The sequence below is a fragment of the Gracilinanus agilis genome, chromosome 4 (assembly GCF_016433145.1).
Source record: "Gracilinanus agilis isolate LMUSP501 chromosome 4, AgileGrace, whole genome shotgun sequence".
NCBI lineage: Eukaryota > Metazoa > Chordata > Mammalia > Didelphimorphia > Didelphidae > Gracilinanus > Gracilinanus agilis.
The window spans coordinates 449,685,338-449,701,983 of NC_058133.1; the positions used below are offsets into that span (position 1 = coordinate 449,685,338).

General features: G+C 33.9%; 1 protein-coding gene across 2 annotated transcripts in view; it reads right to left on the reverse strand.

Annotated features, from left to right (window-relative positions):
• The window catches only part of OLFM3 (olfactomedin 3), a 66,246-nt gene that overhangs the window by 32,898 nt on the left and 16,702 nt on the right, over positions 1-16,646 (reverse strand). For both annotated transcript variants that reach the window (XM_044675893.1, XM_044675892.1), the window contains one exon: positions 1,000-1,155. In XM_044675893.1, the coding sequence (XP_044531828.1) occupies positions 1,000-1,155 (156 nt within the window). The remainder of the gene's footprint in view (positions 1-999; positions 1,156-16,646) is intronic.

Below are 16,646 nucleotides of genomic sequence, written 5' to 3' on the forward strand. Positions count from 1 at the left end.
AGAGAGAGAGAGAAAGGGAGGGTGAGAGGAAGGGAGGGAGAGAGGGAGAAAGACAGAGACAAAGACAGAGAGACAGAAAGTTTGAGCTACAGAATATGGGTAAGTTTATGTAAGAGGTAGCAAATGAGACTGAACATTGAAGGAAAAGGATTTTAACAGATAGAATGAGAAAGGAATCCACCTTAGGCACTGAAGTGGGAGAAGGCATGGTGAAATCAGAGAATAGCCAGTAGTCCTGTTCAGTTGGCATGGTGATGTTTATGAATAGGAGTGATAGGAAATGAAGGTAGGTTTATTAATGGACCGCTGCCAGATATGAAAACCTGTCAGGATTGGGCTATCGGATTGTTATTTTATTCTAAAGGTAATAGGGAGCCAACCAAAGCTTTTGAGTAAAGGAGAGTAAAAGGCCACACCTTTTAGTTAGAAAAGTTATCTTTGCACTTATGTGAAGAAATGAGAGACTGAAAGCAAAGGCAATTAAGAGGCAGAGTTTAGGTAAAAGTTAAGAGGCTTGGTTTAAGACATTGGTGAATCCACAGAAAGGCAATGATAGATGTATGAGATAAGATTTGGAAACTGATTGGACTCTGGGCATGCTAGAGAAAAGGGGAGAGAAAAGATATTCTGTGGCTAGTAACTTGGGTCTTTGACTGAAAGGTGGTGCCATAAGCAGAAACAGGAAACCTGGCAGCTAGTAAGGAAAAATTACTTTTAGCAATCTAGTTATCATCGCAGATATTCAAATACATTTAATACATAATATAATATATAATGCATGCTTTTCACATTTCCATAATGGAATAGGATTCTATTTATAGAGGACATTTTCCACCATCTTACAACTAATAGTCACTCAGTGGTTAAGTGAATATTTTCCCAAATGAGTCTTTAACATTGTATGAACACATTTTTAGTAAAGATACGTGCAGTTAATACATTATGGTTCAGTGCTTTGCTCTCACTTGCTTTCTCAAAGACTAAAGAACTAAAACCTACTTGAAAATGTTTGGTCATTAATGTCTTCCGGTCATCTTCAATCTGTCGAAACTTGGCTTTCAGTCCTTTCATTTGGGTTTCCATTTTTAAAACATATTGGAAATCCCTCTGAGTCCGTAAGTTTAAGACTTCAATAGACTGAGACATATTCTGAACCTGAAGAGAAAAGAAAATTGGTTATAGAAATATTTTCCAGTAAGAGACATATTACAGCTACTGGATGAGTTCTACAATGACATTCTTATTCTAATAATTGGTTAGTGATGTTTTCTGTGCTAAAATTTTATAACTTCATGCCTAGAACACAGGTTTTTATGAATAATAAGTATGTTATAAATATTTAGAAAATCCAGTCAGAGAAAAATTACAAATACATGGGAAGCAATAAAAATAGAGATTAAATACAGCAGCACAGAGAAGCATTTATTAATTCAAAATGTTAAATAAATTGCTTAACTAAGTATGCCTAAATATGTCAAACTTGGTACCAAACTGACAGGCTGATCAAGTAATACTTTGCTGTAATTTGGTGTTTTAGAAGGAATTTTATTTCACTTTATTTATTTTTTTTTGTTTTTGTTTTTAAACCCTTAACTTCTGTGTATTGGCTCCAAGGCAGAAGAGTGGTAAGGGCTAGTCAATGGGGGTCAAGTGACTTGCCCAAGGTCACTCAGCTGGGAAGTGTCTGAGGCCAGATTTGAACCCAGGACCTCCCGTCTCTAGGCCTGGCTCTCAATCCACTGAGCTACCCAGTTGTCCCCTTTTATTTTTTAATCATATATAGTACCTAGGAAGTACTATAACATTTAAATTAGAAAGAAATATGGTTTGGGAGTGTGGGTGGTGTTTAGGCATCCAGTTAAGGTGTGATATATATGCTTATTCAGTGACATTCAAAGAGGCAAGAGTGAATTGGCTAGAGGTAGAATATGATGTTCAGTGGTGGATCATAACAGTCCATAAAATACTCTAGTTTAACACTGTATAGTATAATAGTAGGCTACTCAAAAAATTGGTAAATGTAATCTGTGCATTAAAGTTCTATTGGAAGCCAAAATTTACCACTGGATACAAAAAATCATTTGAGGGTTATGAAATGGTAATAAAAATATTGGCAGGAAAGGATTATCTCGTAAGAGAAAATGACATGTGACCTTTGTGACAAAGAAGCAAATAGTTCTCAGCATAGCTTGGCTATACAGTTACATGGTTAACAAAGATGATAAGACTTCAGACAGAAAATGATGGATTCTGCTAATGCATCCTGCCCTGATCTCTTCCTCTATTCCCTTGTCAATCAAATGTACCACACCCAATCATACTTTCCTCTACCACCTGAATCTGAGATTCTTAAATATTTAAATCCTGTGTTATGTGGTTTTATTAGAAATAACTGACAATAAAAAAGTAATATCTTTTAAAGAGGAATTTTCCTCCGTTGATATGGAATAATTGATATTTCTTCATGGATCTAGGTTATTTCTTTATTCATCATGATGATCATACTAAAAAGTTTTTTAATTGTTTGTTTTTCTTTAGTAAAAAGCAAATTTGAGAAGTAGTTTGACATAGTGGATGGAGAATTGAGCTAAGAGTCAGGAAGAATTAAGTTCAAGACCTACCTCTGGCACATACTTCTATACAACCTTGGGTAAATCAGTTAGCTTATTAATATCTCCTGTGTAATTCTTTAAGTCAATGAAATGAACGGTCTGGACCATTCCCTGTCCTCTTTTTCCCACTAAAGCAAAATTCCAGAAATGAAGATGAAAGCTGCACTTGTTATAGTTTACAAATATACCCCGAATTTGGTTATGAATATTTCTCTAAGACAAATCCCATGACATATATCCTGAAAAAGCCTGATCTGTCCTAGGAATCATGATTATTGATGCCAGGAAGTTTTCTTGATAATTTCAGATAATTCTTGATTTTCAGTGTACTACATTAGATATTAAAGCCAGAGGGAGAAGAGATGCTGTGAAAGTGTTTTGTGATTGCCTCTAGTGTATAATCAAGTATAGTTAGGAAGAATTACATGCCAGTAAATGAGCAGAGATGTAATTGTTAATTTTAAAGGCATTGGATTTGACTTTTTTTTTCTTTTGCTATTGATCATAACTGGGTCTGCATAGACCATGAAATTCACATATAAGTGATCATGATTAAAAGTATAAGAGAATTCACTCCAATCTTAACAAACCCAATGATGACCTAGAGTATTCTACCTATTTGCTTATTTTTTCTCATGTGAAAATGTATTCCTTAAACTTGTCTACGTAATTATTTTCCATATAATTCCACAGATTTAGAACTTCTAGACTTAGCCCATAGACCTATTCCTTCTCCTGATAGTTTTTCATTTCACTATAAATTTAACCAGGTCTCTTTGCCTAAATGATACAAATTTAAATTTGCCAAATATAAATTTTCTTTCTTAGATTAGTGCTTTCATCCATATATTGTAAACTATAGAAGACACCTGGTCTTCTAGACACTTTAGAGAAACTATAAATGTAAGCATTTGATTTTTGGGGGAGAATATCTTGAACCCCCTGTAAAATGAGGTGGTAGGAATAGATGTCCTGCCTGTGAGATTTCTGCCAGCTCCAGACCTATGATCCTTTGAGATTCTCTGTAACTAGAGAACTTTTAATATCCCTTTCAGCCCCAATTTAGGATGTTCTGGTTTTACTGATTAATCCATGTTATTCTACCCTATGTGGGCACAGTTAGAATGATCAAAGTGGAAGATTAAATCTGTCTTTTGGCTAAATTGAGCCTGTTGCTTAAAGATCAAAATGTTGGTTGTAGTCATGCCTTTTCCTTATGATATATATGATTATTTTGCTTCCATGATTCAGAAAATAGCATTTCTTTCTAGGGTCACTGAAACATAATATTGACAACACTTGTTGCTTAGTTACTTTCAGTTCTTTCTGACTTTTTGAGACCTCCTTTTGGAGGTTTTCTTGGCAAAGATAGTAAAATGGTTTTCCATTTCCTTTTCCATATCATTTTACAAATGAGTAAACTGAGGCAAACAGAGTGCAGTGACTTGCCCAGGATAACAAAACTGTTAAGTGTCTAAGGCTGAATTTGAGCTCAGGTTTTCCTGCCCAGCACTCTGTGCACTGAACCACCTAACTATACCTTTTTCCAATTCACCATTAGATAATTATAATATTTATTATCCTGATGGCACAAATTGGGTTGTTATAGCCAAACTTCCTTGAGAAACTTTCATTCTTATTCTTTAAAATAAATCCTTAACTTCTGTCTTAGAATCAATACTGTGTATTAGTTCCAAGGCAGAAGAGCAGTAAGGGCTAGGCAGTGAGAGTCAAGTGACTTGCCCAAGGTCACACTGCTAAGAAGTATATGAGGCCAGATTTGAACCCAGAACTTCTCGTCTCTAGGCCTGGCTCTCTATCCACTGAGCCACCTAGTTGTCCTGTTTTGTTTTTATTCATGGAAAAAGTAGTTATCTTTTTCATGAATAATAACTTGGACATTTAGAGAATCACATAATTTTAGAGATGGAGGGACCTGCAGAGCTTGACTTATGTCTGTGATATTATGCTTTTACAGCTTCCATGAGAAATGAAGCATCTGACTTCTGCCTGAAGATCTTCAGTGATGAGGAACTCATTACCTCATCATGTAACTTGTTCCATTAAGACACTTTTTCTTTTGTTTTTAAAGAATGTTTTCCTTACAGAGAGTTGAAATGTCTTTCTGCAATTTCCATATATTGCTTCTATTTATGTCTTAAGAACCCGAGGAACAAATCTAACCCCTCTTACATATGGCAATCCTTTAAATCCTTGAAGAGAATTCTCATGCTTCCCCCTCCCCTCAAGGCTTTTCTTTTTTAAGATAAACAGTCCTAGTTCTGTCAATCAATCTCTGTGTTCAGTTTCCTCATTCTAGTGGTGACCTTCTTCCAGATGGACTCCAGCTTGTCAAATATTCTTCCTAAAATATGGCACCCAGAATTGAATGTAAGAAACTGAATGTAGTAGAACTAGGGTAAAACACCTCAATTTTTTTTTCTCCCTAAATCCTGGCAACTATTTTTCCTTAATATATCCTAAGATCATTTTATATTTATTTTGGCTGCTGTGTTATACATTCTTTTAATCATTTTCATAAATCCCAATGTAATTAGGGAATTCTTGACAACTGGAATATTCAATATTTGTCATCCTTATTAGTCATTTATTATGATGCTCTCATTATTTGATAGTTTTCTTTTATCCTTCGAGATAGTGATATATGAAATCATGTCACAGATGGAAGATTTTTGCACTGAGGACCAACTAATCAAAGTGACTTTATTCAGCTGATAATAGACCAAAAATTCATATAACAGGGGACATAGAACATGTAGTAGAGCCTGGGGATATGTCTAAGTACGTTCAATGTAGGAAGAGGGCAGGAGGTGTCTGATGAATACTCTAACACTAAGAAAGTTGCCAAAGGAGAGTATATACACCAAGAAAGAGAAATGGACCATTTAGCTTCGTATTTTAGAAAATTCTTCATGATACCTAGGTGTATAACTCTATTGTTTTGGTATTGCACAAATATTCCCTCTAAATTGTATTCAGGGGTCACATCCTAGTTACCTTTCCCTAGTCATAGCTCTATGGGAGGGTTCACTAACACTCTCTTCTTGTGGGAATTGGGCAAAACTGAATGCTATGACTGACATTGTCAAGCAAAAGAAGGGTGAGACAGGAGTAAAAATGCTATTTTCACTGAAAATCAGTTCCAGATTGTCCATATGACAGTTAAAGGAGTAACCCTGACCAAATGTTAGATACACTAAGGAAATAAAAGAATCTTGGTCAAAAACAAAATATTCAAATTCCAGTGGGGGGCATCCAGAAAGCTTAATAAGTGGACAACAGAAATAAACTAGCATAAAATAAATTACTATTTTGAAACTATACAATGAAAAAATGGCAAAGCAAAAGATAAGACATGAATATGACTATTTGTTCATTGCATATTCTGAACTGTTTGCTATAGCAAATAAGCAAAATGTGTCAAAGTATAAAAGAACCATTGAAAGAAGAAACCCATGACAAGTGAAACATGAAGACAGAAAGAGAGAGAGAGAGAGAGAGAGAGAGAGAGAGAGAGTGAGAGAGACAGAGAGACAGAGAAAGAGAGATAGAAATAGACAGAGACAGAGAGAGTCAGAGACAGAGACAGAGAGAGAGTATTAGACTTGGTTTTGGAATCAACAATTCCAGGTCTATCTCAGAAATTTTTCTATGTGAACTTGATCAAGCCACCTAAAGCTTCTGAGCTTTAAATGTGCGAAATGGAGATAATTAAAGAACTTTCTTTGGAAAGTTGTTGTAATATGAAACTCAAAATATAAAATTTATAGGTGTTTTATAAACTCATAATAATTAAAATAATTATAAACATGATCAATAAAAATATGTATGGCTTCTTATTTTCTTTACCATCATGAAAAACTCCCCTTGAATTCCTCAATAAGTTGTTTCTATATTTTCCACTAATTTCACTATTGGGAAATCCCAGTTTACTCATTCTTTAGCCAATTGCTCATAAGATAGGGTTTTAGCCTCCTCTTGAAGTTTATTTTTAATTTAAAATCTCCTTATATGTTTACTCATAAACATATAGGGAAATTCCTAGTATTTCTATTGTCTAATTTTCTGAGTTATAGGTGCTTCTGATGAAGGTGACTTTTAAGTGGTTTATCCCTTCCCTTTACCACTCACTGTCAAATATGAATTCCAAAAACCCAGTCTAGAAACAATGAAAATAAGAAGGAAAGAGAGGAAAAAGAGTAAAAATAGAGGAGGAAAGTGAGGAGACAGAAAGGAGAGGAAAATAAAAAGAAAATGAAAGAAGAGTAAAGGATGAATGAATGATGCTGAGAGTGAAGAAGAAAAGTGATGTACAAAATTTTTCAAGTCTTTTCAGCAATGAGAAAAGAGGAGAAAGGAATTACTGAATTACTATATATTTTTCCCCAGATAACAGTTTTTAGGACTTTCTTCTTCATGTGTTGGGACTTTGTCAGAAATTAACCAATTTTTAGAATAAATAAGTGTAATGAGGGAAACAAAAAAAAAGTAATAAATGATTGTTGAATTGATTTGAAGTCAGAAGCAGGAGGAAGATGACATGAACAAACATTGCTTGAGGTGGGTGAAATAACAATCGTACCTGATGAGAAGAAGCTTGGGCTACTCTATTTTCATTTTTACTTTCTTTTCTCTACCAAAAATAGTTATTTTTGTATTGGAAAAGCCATAACTCAGCTAACTAGAATGAGACTTGAGTGGCCTGTCGCCAGAAAATAAGGAAAATGAATTCAATTCAAAATTTGTAAGATTTATATTGATTAAAAGTATAAAGCCCACTTTTTGGTCACTACTTGGCTAATAGAGGACAATAGGCTTTTGATGAAAACTACTATAGCTAATACAAGCTTTTGCATATAACTGAGTGCTCAAAAAATAAAAGACATCATAATAGTAGGGAAATGATAATATTGAAGATCTCAACAGTTGATAGCTTACCAGGTGAATCCTAGAAACATAGAGATTATGTGACTTGTCCAGGGTCACAGAGGCAATAAATGTAAGGTATTAGATTTGAATCCAAACCTTCGGGACTTGCTTCTACACTGTGAATGGGGTTTTAAATGAATCTAGATTAGATTAAATTAATTAAATAGATTAGATTAAATGAATTAGATTATATTAGATAGGTCTAGTGGATAGAATGATGGACTAAAATAAGAAAGAAATGGATTTGAATCACACACTCAATAGCTCTGTGACCCAGGGTCAGTAAGATAACCTAATTAGGCCTCAATTTCCTCAAATGCAAATAGGAATGGGACTAAATAACCTTTAAGGTCTTTTATAGCTCTAAATCTATTATTAAATTAATTATCCTATATATATCCCTAATATTCTCAGGCAAATCTTTCATTACTGCATATGTCATATTGGTCTAATCTATCTACTCTATCTATCTTCTTAAAGCAAAAAATTATTAAAAATCCATTTATAGTGTTTTCAGAAAAACACAAAATGTTTAATGTTTAGGCAACAGAATATTTTAAAGTGCTTTCTGAGAAGACACTACTTGATTTACTAGTTGTTGAAAAGGATTAAATATAACATACTTGTTCTCTTCCCCCCCCCCCATGTCTTTCACATTTGAATATGACCATAGAGTTTTATTTTATAAATTTGAAAAAAAAAGTTGTTTTTTAAATTTCCTTTCAGAATAACCTCGTTTTAGGGAGGAGGATAATATTTGTAAGGGTCTATAGTCAGAACAATGAACTAATGTCTCTCCCCATGAAATTAGAATTTAATTAGAACTTTTGCTAAAATGAAGAGGTTTTCCTCCTACTGGGGAACTGCTAAACAATATAACATATGAATCTCACTATAAGAAAAAATGAAATGAAATACATGACTTAGGCACAAAGTAAGGTATCACACACAAAATAGAACAGGGAACATATTACGTATCAAATTTATGATTGACAGAATTTATGAAGAACCAAGAGATAGAAAATATTGTAAGATATAAAATGGATAATTTTGAATACATTAAATAAAATGATTTTGTATAGATAAAGCTAATGTGACCAAGATTAGAAGGAAAGTAGCAAATTGGAAAAAAAATTATAGTTTCACAGATATACATCTCATAACTAAAATATATAGAAAATTTTATAAAAACATAAGAATGTGAGATATTCTTCAGATGATAGTCAAAAGATATGAACAGACAGGTGTGAGATGAAGAAATCAAAGTTATATATAACAATATGAAAATGTTCTAAATCATTATCAATCAGAGAAATGCAAATTAAAGCAACTCTGAGATATCATCTCACATTTATTAGATTGACTAAAATGATAAAAAGGCGAAATGATAAATGTTGGAGAGGATTTGGAAAAATTGAGATGCTAAAACACTGTTGGTTGAACTGTGAGCTGCCTTAACCCTTCTGAAGAGCAATCTGAAATTATGCTCAAAGAATTACAAATCTGTGTATACTTTTCAACCCACCAATACCACTGTTGGGTTTATTTCCTAACATGATCAGGGAAAAAGGAAAAGAGCTTTTATGTTCTAAAATATTTATAGCAGCATTCTATATGGAGGCAAAGATTCTGAAGATGTGCATAATTGGGAAATGGCTAAACAAGTTGTGACATACAATTGTATTGAAATACAACTACATAATAAGAAATGAAGATCAATTTAATTTTTGAAAAAAACATGGAAAGTTTACATGAAATTAGCAAAACCAAGAGAACATTTTACATAGCTACATAAATATTGTTTGAAGAATGACTTTTGTATGTCCAAATCTAGAGAAACAACTGATAAATAAAAATTACTGAGACATAGTTTTATAGATACATATATATTTTTGTCAAATGATGTCTTGTCTAATGTGAGGAGGTGTACTTTTTTGTAACAAACAAATAAATTAACTAATTAATGTTTTAAAAAGAATAAAATAGAAAGTTTCAAAGAGCTCTGGAAGACCTCCTTGAATTGAGACAGAATGAAGTGGGCAGAACTAGGGAAACAACTTATTCAATGAAAATATTATAAAGAAACATGACTTTAAAAAAACTAAGGACTCAGATCAATGTAAAAATAAACTTTGATGACAGAGGGCTGTAGATAAGGCATATTGCTCACCTTTTGTCCAAGTGAATGGTGATGGATGTAAAATGCAAAATGGTGCATACTTTTTCATATTTGTATTTAATTTAATATTTCATATTAAATGATCAGTGTGGGAATTGTTTTTTCTTTTCCTTAACAATGCATATTTGTTATAAGAGTTATACTTGTATTTCATCATTTTATTGCTCAATTGCAAGAAGGGGAAATGAAATTGATATATAATAAATGCTTGTAAACATAAATGAATGAATGAATGATAAAAATGCAAAAATAATATGCTTTAAATAAGAAAATGCAAATGATTATGATACAAGGAAGAGTCCCTTTTATGTGGGAATTACATGTCTATGAATAAAATATCTATACACTTTCCATCTGAAATCTCAATTAAATTTATAAATAACATCACGATATTCTTGTTTTAAGGAAGTAGGTTGTGCAGATAGAGTGATGGTAGTAAAGAATAAAGAAGTAAAGAAGTAGAGTAGAGTAAAAAAGTAAAGTAAAGTAAGAAGTGAAGCAAAGAAGACCTAAGTTCAAATATGGTCTCAAACATTAGCGATTTGATCCTTGGCAAGTCACTTAATCTCTGTTTGCTTCAGTTTCCTAATTTGTAAAATGGGAAAAATAATAGCACCCACCTCCTGGGTTGGTTGGGAAGATCAAATGAAATAATTGCAGTTCTTAGCACAGTGTCTGATGCACGGTAAGTACTATATAAAGTTTGACCTTACACGGTGACCTTACAGACAAAATTAGCTTTTCAGAAAAAGACTGGAGATAGCAGATCTTTAGGGTTAATTAAAAAGCTTAATATGATAACACTATTATGAATGCAATTTACTTTTGTTAGGAGGCAGGCACGTGGTACAGTAGATAAAGCATGAGACCTGTCTAAGACCCCTAACTGGCTATGTGACCCTGGACAAGTCACTCAATCTCTATATTATGCAATTTCCTCATTTGTAAAATAAGGATAATAACAGCGCCTATTTCTGAAGGTTGTTATAGGAATTAGATAATAGCTGTAAAGTGCTTTCCAAACCTGAAAGCACTATATAAATGCCATTTAGCCATTGTTATAATTTATCCTTCAGTTAAAGAAAAAATAAAAAAAAAGAAGCCATCCAATAGTAAATTATTGCTCTGGCTACTACTTGAGAGCCTGAGTTCCTCTTAACTGGAAGTGTTCACACAGAGAGGCTGGAGGACCATCTGTCAGTGATGCCACAGAAGGGATTCCTCATTGAAGGGCAGCTTGGATTAGATTATATCTTAGGTCCCTGCCAACTGTAAAATGTTATGATTCTATGATTTTTGCTCTAACCAAAATGAGTTCCATCAATTGTGAGATCATACAAATACCAGAATGGCTTTTATATTCATATGTATACCCCTGCCCCTAGTTCCCAGAAAAGTGATGAGCAAATTGTTAGTCACTAACTAGTTGGAGCCAAGTTGGGTGGCACAGTGGATAGAGTGCCAGACATCGAGTCAAGGAGACCTTAACTCAAATTCAGCTTCAAGCACTGACTAGATATAAGCCAGTGGGCAGTTCATTGTTCATCCTTTGTTTTTGAATAGGATTAGTGCCATTATGGGGTAGTGTCTTGATTTGTGCATGAATTGGAATTAAATGAACCAGAGTTATACAAAAATTGTTATCAAAATTTATCAGAGTTGTACAAAAATTATACCAAAAAATTATCAGCCTCACTGTCTCTTCGAGAGTCATCAAAGTCCAGTGGCAAGCCCAAAGTCAGTATGACTGTTAACAGCCCAGGATGCAGTAGAAAGCCTTGGCATCTCCAATGCCTGACCAAGTTCTATGAGCTCGCAGTGCCTGCTTCAGCTGCCTTTTTGAACAAGTTATTCTAATCTGCCTAAAATGCCAATGTAAGTCTTCACCTGATTAGGATAGACATCCTCCTAATTCAGTGATGAGTTTGACATCTCTCAGTTACCCTCAACCTGCTTTAGCACACCTGGCAGATCCTGTTTTTCCATGGTGTGGCCACTGTGTAGCCTACAGTCAATAAACATTTATTGAGTTCTACTATCTGCTAGGCATTGTGTTAAGCACAGGATCACATACTGTCCATCAGCTTAGTTCCATTGTCCATTTTATGGACATCTAAGGACCCCTTAGAACCTCTCTTCCAATTTTATACTGAAATTTTTCTGTTATGGCAAAAATTCTTGCTCTGTTCTCTTGGGAAAAACAAATAACCTCAATATCTCTCCTCTTCAATTATTCATTAAAAAAGAATATTCTGTCTATGGGCCAGGTACTGCACTAGATTAAGGCAAACAAAATTAAAAGTGAAACAGTCCTTGTCCTCAAGGAACTTATATTTTATTTGGAAGAAAACTGTGAATAGATGGAAAAGGAAATTTTAATAAAGATACATGTGAAGTAAAAAAAACAGAACAGGCATTTCTAAACCATATCATCTTTCACAAAATTAATTTCTAGGAGACAAGGCACTACCAGCTGGGCTAGAGAGGATAAAGGGAAGCTTTTGGGAAGTAGCCTGCTAGCCAAACTTTGAATAAATTATACATTGTAGGAGGTACAGATAAGGAACATACATGATTTAGATGTGGACAACAGACTGGCCAAGGCATAGAAGAGATGGAATGTCATATACAGGGAAGAGGGAATAGTAACTTTGAGATGAAACATTGAATGCTGAAAGGGATTAATGCGCATTAAGCCTAGAAAGAAGGCTAGAGCCAGATTGTGAAGGGCCTTAAAAGGCACACAGAAAAGGTTATATATTATTTTAGAGGCAAGAGAGAGTCACCAGAGCTTTTTGGGTAGGGAACTGACATGGTTAGACCTATACTTTAGGGCTATTCCTTTGGCAAGTATGTGGAGGATGGATTGGAGGGAGAAGAGATTGCATGCAGGGAGACTAATTAGGAAGTGATTATAGTAGTTCAGCTGAGTGGTGATGGGTTTCGGAACTAGAATAGTTACAGTGTGAATGGAAAGAAAAGGACCCATGTGGGAGATGTGATATAGGGAGAATCGATAGAACTTAGTGTTTGGATATAAAGGATGAGGAGAAGAATTAAAAAATGAGGTTGTGAACCCGAGTGACTAGAAGGATGAGGATGTCCTCAATAGAAATACAGACTTTAGGAAGAGATGATGATTTTTGGAAAATTAACTTAAAAGGCTTCCATGTTTCATTGTTAATTAATTTTTATCTTGAAATATACCACGACCTTCTGTTCTTTATTAGGCATTTCTCCTATCCTGTACTTGAAAAGATGATTTAAAAAGCCCCACAAATATATATTTACAATTATCTCTATTATATTTATGTTAGATTTTTGTCCCTTTTAAGACTAATAGGATCAACCAATCAACAAAAATTAATTAAGTGTTAAATATTGTGTTAAATTTGGGGTATATATAAAAAAGAGTCCCGGTCTGAAGGAGCTTATATTCTAATGAGATTTTTTAGATCTCAATTCTGTCATCCAACCTTGCTTGATTCTAAGTCCCTGATCAAAAAAACCACACACATATAAACACTTCACTAGACACTTTCTTCTAAGTCAAGAGTTCTTAACCTGGGCTTCTTGAATTTTTTTAACAAAAATTACTGATAATTGATTTCAATATACTTTTTCCCTTTGATCCTGTCTTTTAATTTATGTACTTGAACATTATGCAGAGAAGGGCTTATAGACTTCACCTGACTGTCACATGCCTCACAAAAAGTTTAAGGATATCTGCTCCTCTACGTTAACATCAACTCATTACTTGAGACTCTTTGGACCAATTATTAAATTCATAATCTATACTTAGTGACCTTATATGCATGTTATGCATACTCCAGGATGTGTTTCATTTGAGTCTGGGAGGAGGCAGTTTCTGGAGAATCAACTATAATGCAGCCAAGAAAGGTTCAGGGTTAAGAAATTCATAGGATCATAGATTTCAATTAGGAAGGGACCTTAAAGACCATCTATTACAAACGTCTTAGTTTATAGAAGAAGAAACTGAGATGTAGGGAGGTTAAGAAAAATGTCTAAGATCACATAGTAAGCATCAGAAGCAGAAATTGAACCCAGGTCCACAAATTCCATCATCAATGATCTTTCCACTGATCCATAGTTCCCATGACAATTCTGCTGTTTTCCATCCTAGTCAAATCATATCAATAGTATTTTGCCAATACTAGGTACCATATTTTTTGAATGCTATAGAGAGGCCTCTTGGTAAAATAGAGATAGTTTTAAAGTCAGGAAAAACTAGGTTCAAGTTCTAATTATAAAGATGTGACAGAAGCCAAGCAAGTAAAAAACCTCTCAATATTCTAGGCAGCTCTAAGATTATTTGACTGTGTGGATGTTTACATGTATTGGAGAAATAGTTTCTTCATTTGGAGGGATCCCTAAACTAACTAAATGCGATGTCTCTTCCTTATCACGATGCTTAGTTAATGAGTGTCCAGAAGAAAAGACCGTATTTATAGCAATAACACAAAGATGCAATACTTTCAGAATAAATAAAACAAAATGCATCACATTTTCTAAGAGTCAGAATGTACCTATATGACAATTGTGATAAACTTAAAAGGCATTTGAGCTTTGGGTACAAAAATGGGAAATAAAATATTTAAAGATTATAATGTTGGTATGAGATAAAACCACTTATAGAAGAACTATGTAAATGCTGCCTATAATATAGATAATATTCAAATAGGAATTTGTTCGGTCAGTCAAAACCAGAACTAGAAAGCAAAGGACTCTGACTTATTGCATACATAGTGGAAAAATGCTTGACAGAAAATGGACGTGATAAAGATGCTTCATGAAAATCCACAATATGAGGCAGTAGTATTATTTGCCTTGAACACACATAGAAAGAATTTATTTTTACCAAAACTATAATACTTTCAATACTGCTAAGTATTAAAAACATAACCATCTATAAAATTTAGTCTATTTTGACATATACTATCTATTTATATTAGGATAAGATCATAGTAATGTAACAGAAAAAAGGCATATTATTATAGGGTTAGTAGATATCATACTTTAAAAGCTTCCCCAATAACCTACACTCTATCAAATAACCAAGTCTTAGTTAGAGCTATATAAATCCACCCTTTAAGCTTATGAGCCATTTCTCATTTCTTTTCTATATAGTATTCTATAGTGGCATATGATTTGTTCTTCTGTTTCTTGTGATATGATAAATTATTTAGGGAAGCAGCCCACTAAAGTATATAGAGGGACAGCTTCAGAAGAAGACCTGACTAAAGCCTGCCTTTGATACGTACAAGTGAGGTAATCAAGAAAAAAATCACTTTATATTTCAATGGTTGCCAACAATTTTCTAACTTAGGATGAGTTTCTAATCTGCAATGATGGAGTTTCCACACCAACAGATCCCTGTCCCACAGAAATCATAAATCAGTTTCTCTTCTCTTGCCACAAAATAATTAAATTTTTATAAATTCAACAATTATTTTAATTACTATAAGTCACATTTATTATTATTATATGTAAAGTACCGTGCCTTGATGTTAGTAAATAGAATATCATCTTATGATTTTTCAAAACAGGACAGTCTTGCCAAATTAGGAACTATAAATGTAAAATGATGAAGATTTCAAGGGCACACCTAGTCTTCTCTGGACCTGCATGGAATTAACTGAATAAAAAAGATGATTCTAGTCATTATTTTGAAACAGATGATGGAGAGAATCATAATTATCAAAGCATAATTTCATCCATGTGGTTACTCCTTCTATTTATGCAAAAATTTGTGAGTTTTATCTATATCTTTCCATTTATCCTTCAGAGTATCCACCACATATGCTGGAGGTCTTCGTCATATCTTAGTGTGAAATTCAAGCTGTGTTCTGTCATTCCCACTTCACGAACACCCCCTCTCACACATGCCTTTCATAATGCCATTTACACTTTTTTTTATATGATACAGAGTGGCATGCTACAATTCAATTATGCTTTCCATTGCCTTTCAGATTATTTGTAAATTTGATTGTTCCAAGATCATAGCGTTCCATGATTTGAAGCCATATAACATCATCAAGAGAATATTTACACTAAAGAAATGGAGATGGGTTTTTATAGCACAGAGCATTTAGGAATCAATGAAATCACTGCCGATTTTCTTCATGCAATTGAGCACAATTGCCTCCTCCTACTAGATTTTGGGCCCTGCTCATTATCCATCTGTAATGCTTGTCTAAGATATACATATTGATGGGCCAACTTGATAAACTGCCCTGTCATAGTATAAGAAATATGCATTTTTCATTTTCTCCGTGGCATTATACTATTGCTGAAATTGTTTGCTGAGAATTAGCTCTCAAATTTTCATTGGTAAAGGAATTATTAAATGAGTAACAAAATAACCAAAATTACTCAGTGTACTATATTAGAACAACAAATGCTAGTAAACACATTAGAGGGTATTGTTCAATAAATGAGATTTACTGTGACATAATGCATCGTGTTGGGGATAGAATAAGGAACATCCAGGTGCAAATCTCCCTTATGATATTCATGATGTGGTGTCTCTGACAAATCACATAACTGTTATCAGCCTTAGTTTCTTTAAGTGTAAAATGTGGATAATAATAGCATCTAACTCCCTAGAGCCTAGACCATTGTAAGGATAAATGAGATAATGTTTTCAAAAAGCTTAGCAGTGTGATTGGCACTGCATAGTAGATACTTAGTTAATGCTTCCTTCTTTCTTTCCATCCTTCCATTCTCTTTTCCTTCCCTCCTTCCTTCTTTCCTTCCTTCCTCCCTCCCTCCCTCACTTCCCTACTTCCTTCCTTCCTTCCTTCCTTCTGTCCTTCCATCCATCTATCCTTCCTTCCTTCCTTCCTTCCTTCCTTCCTTCCTTCCTTCCTTCCTTCCTTCCTTCC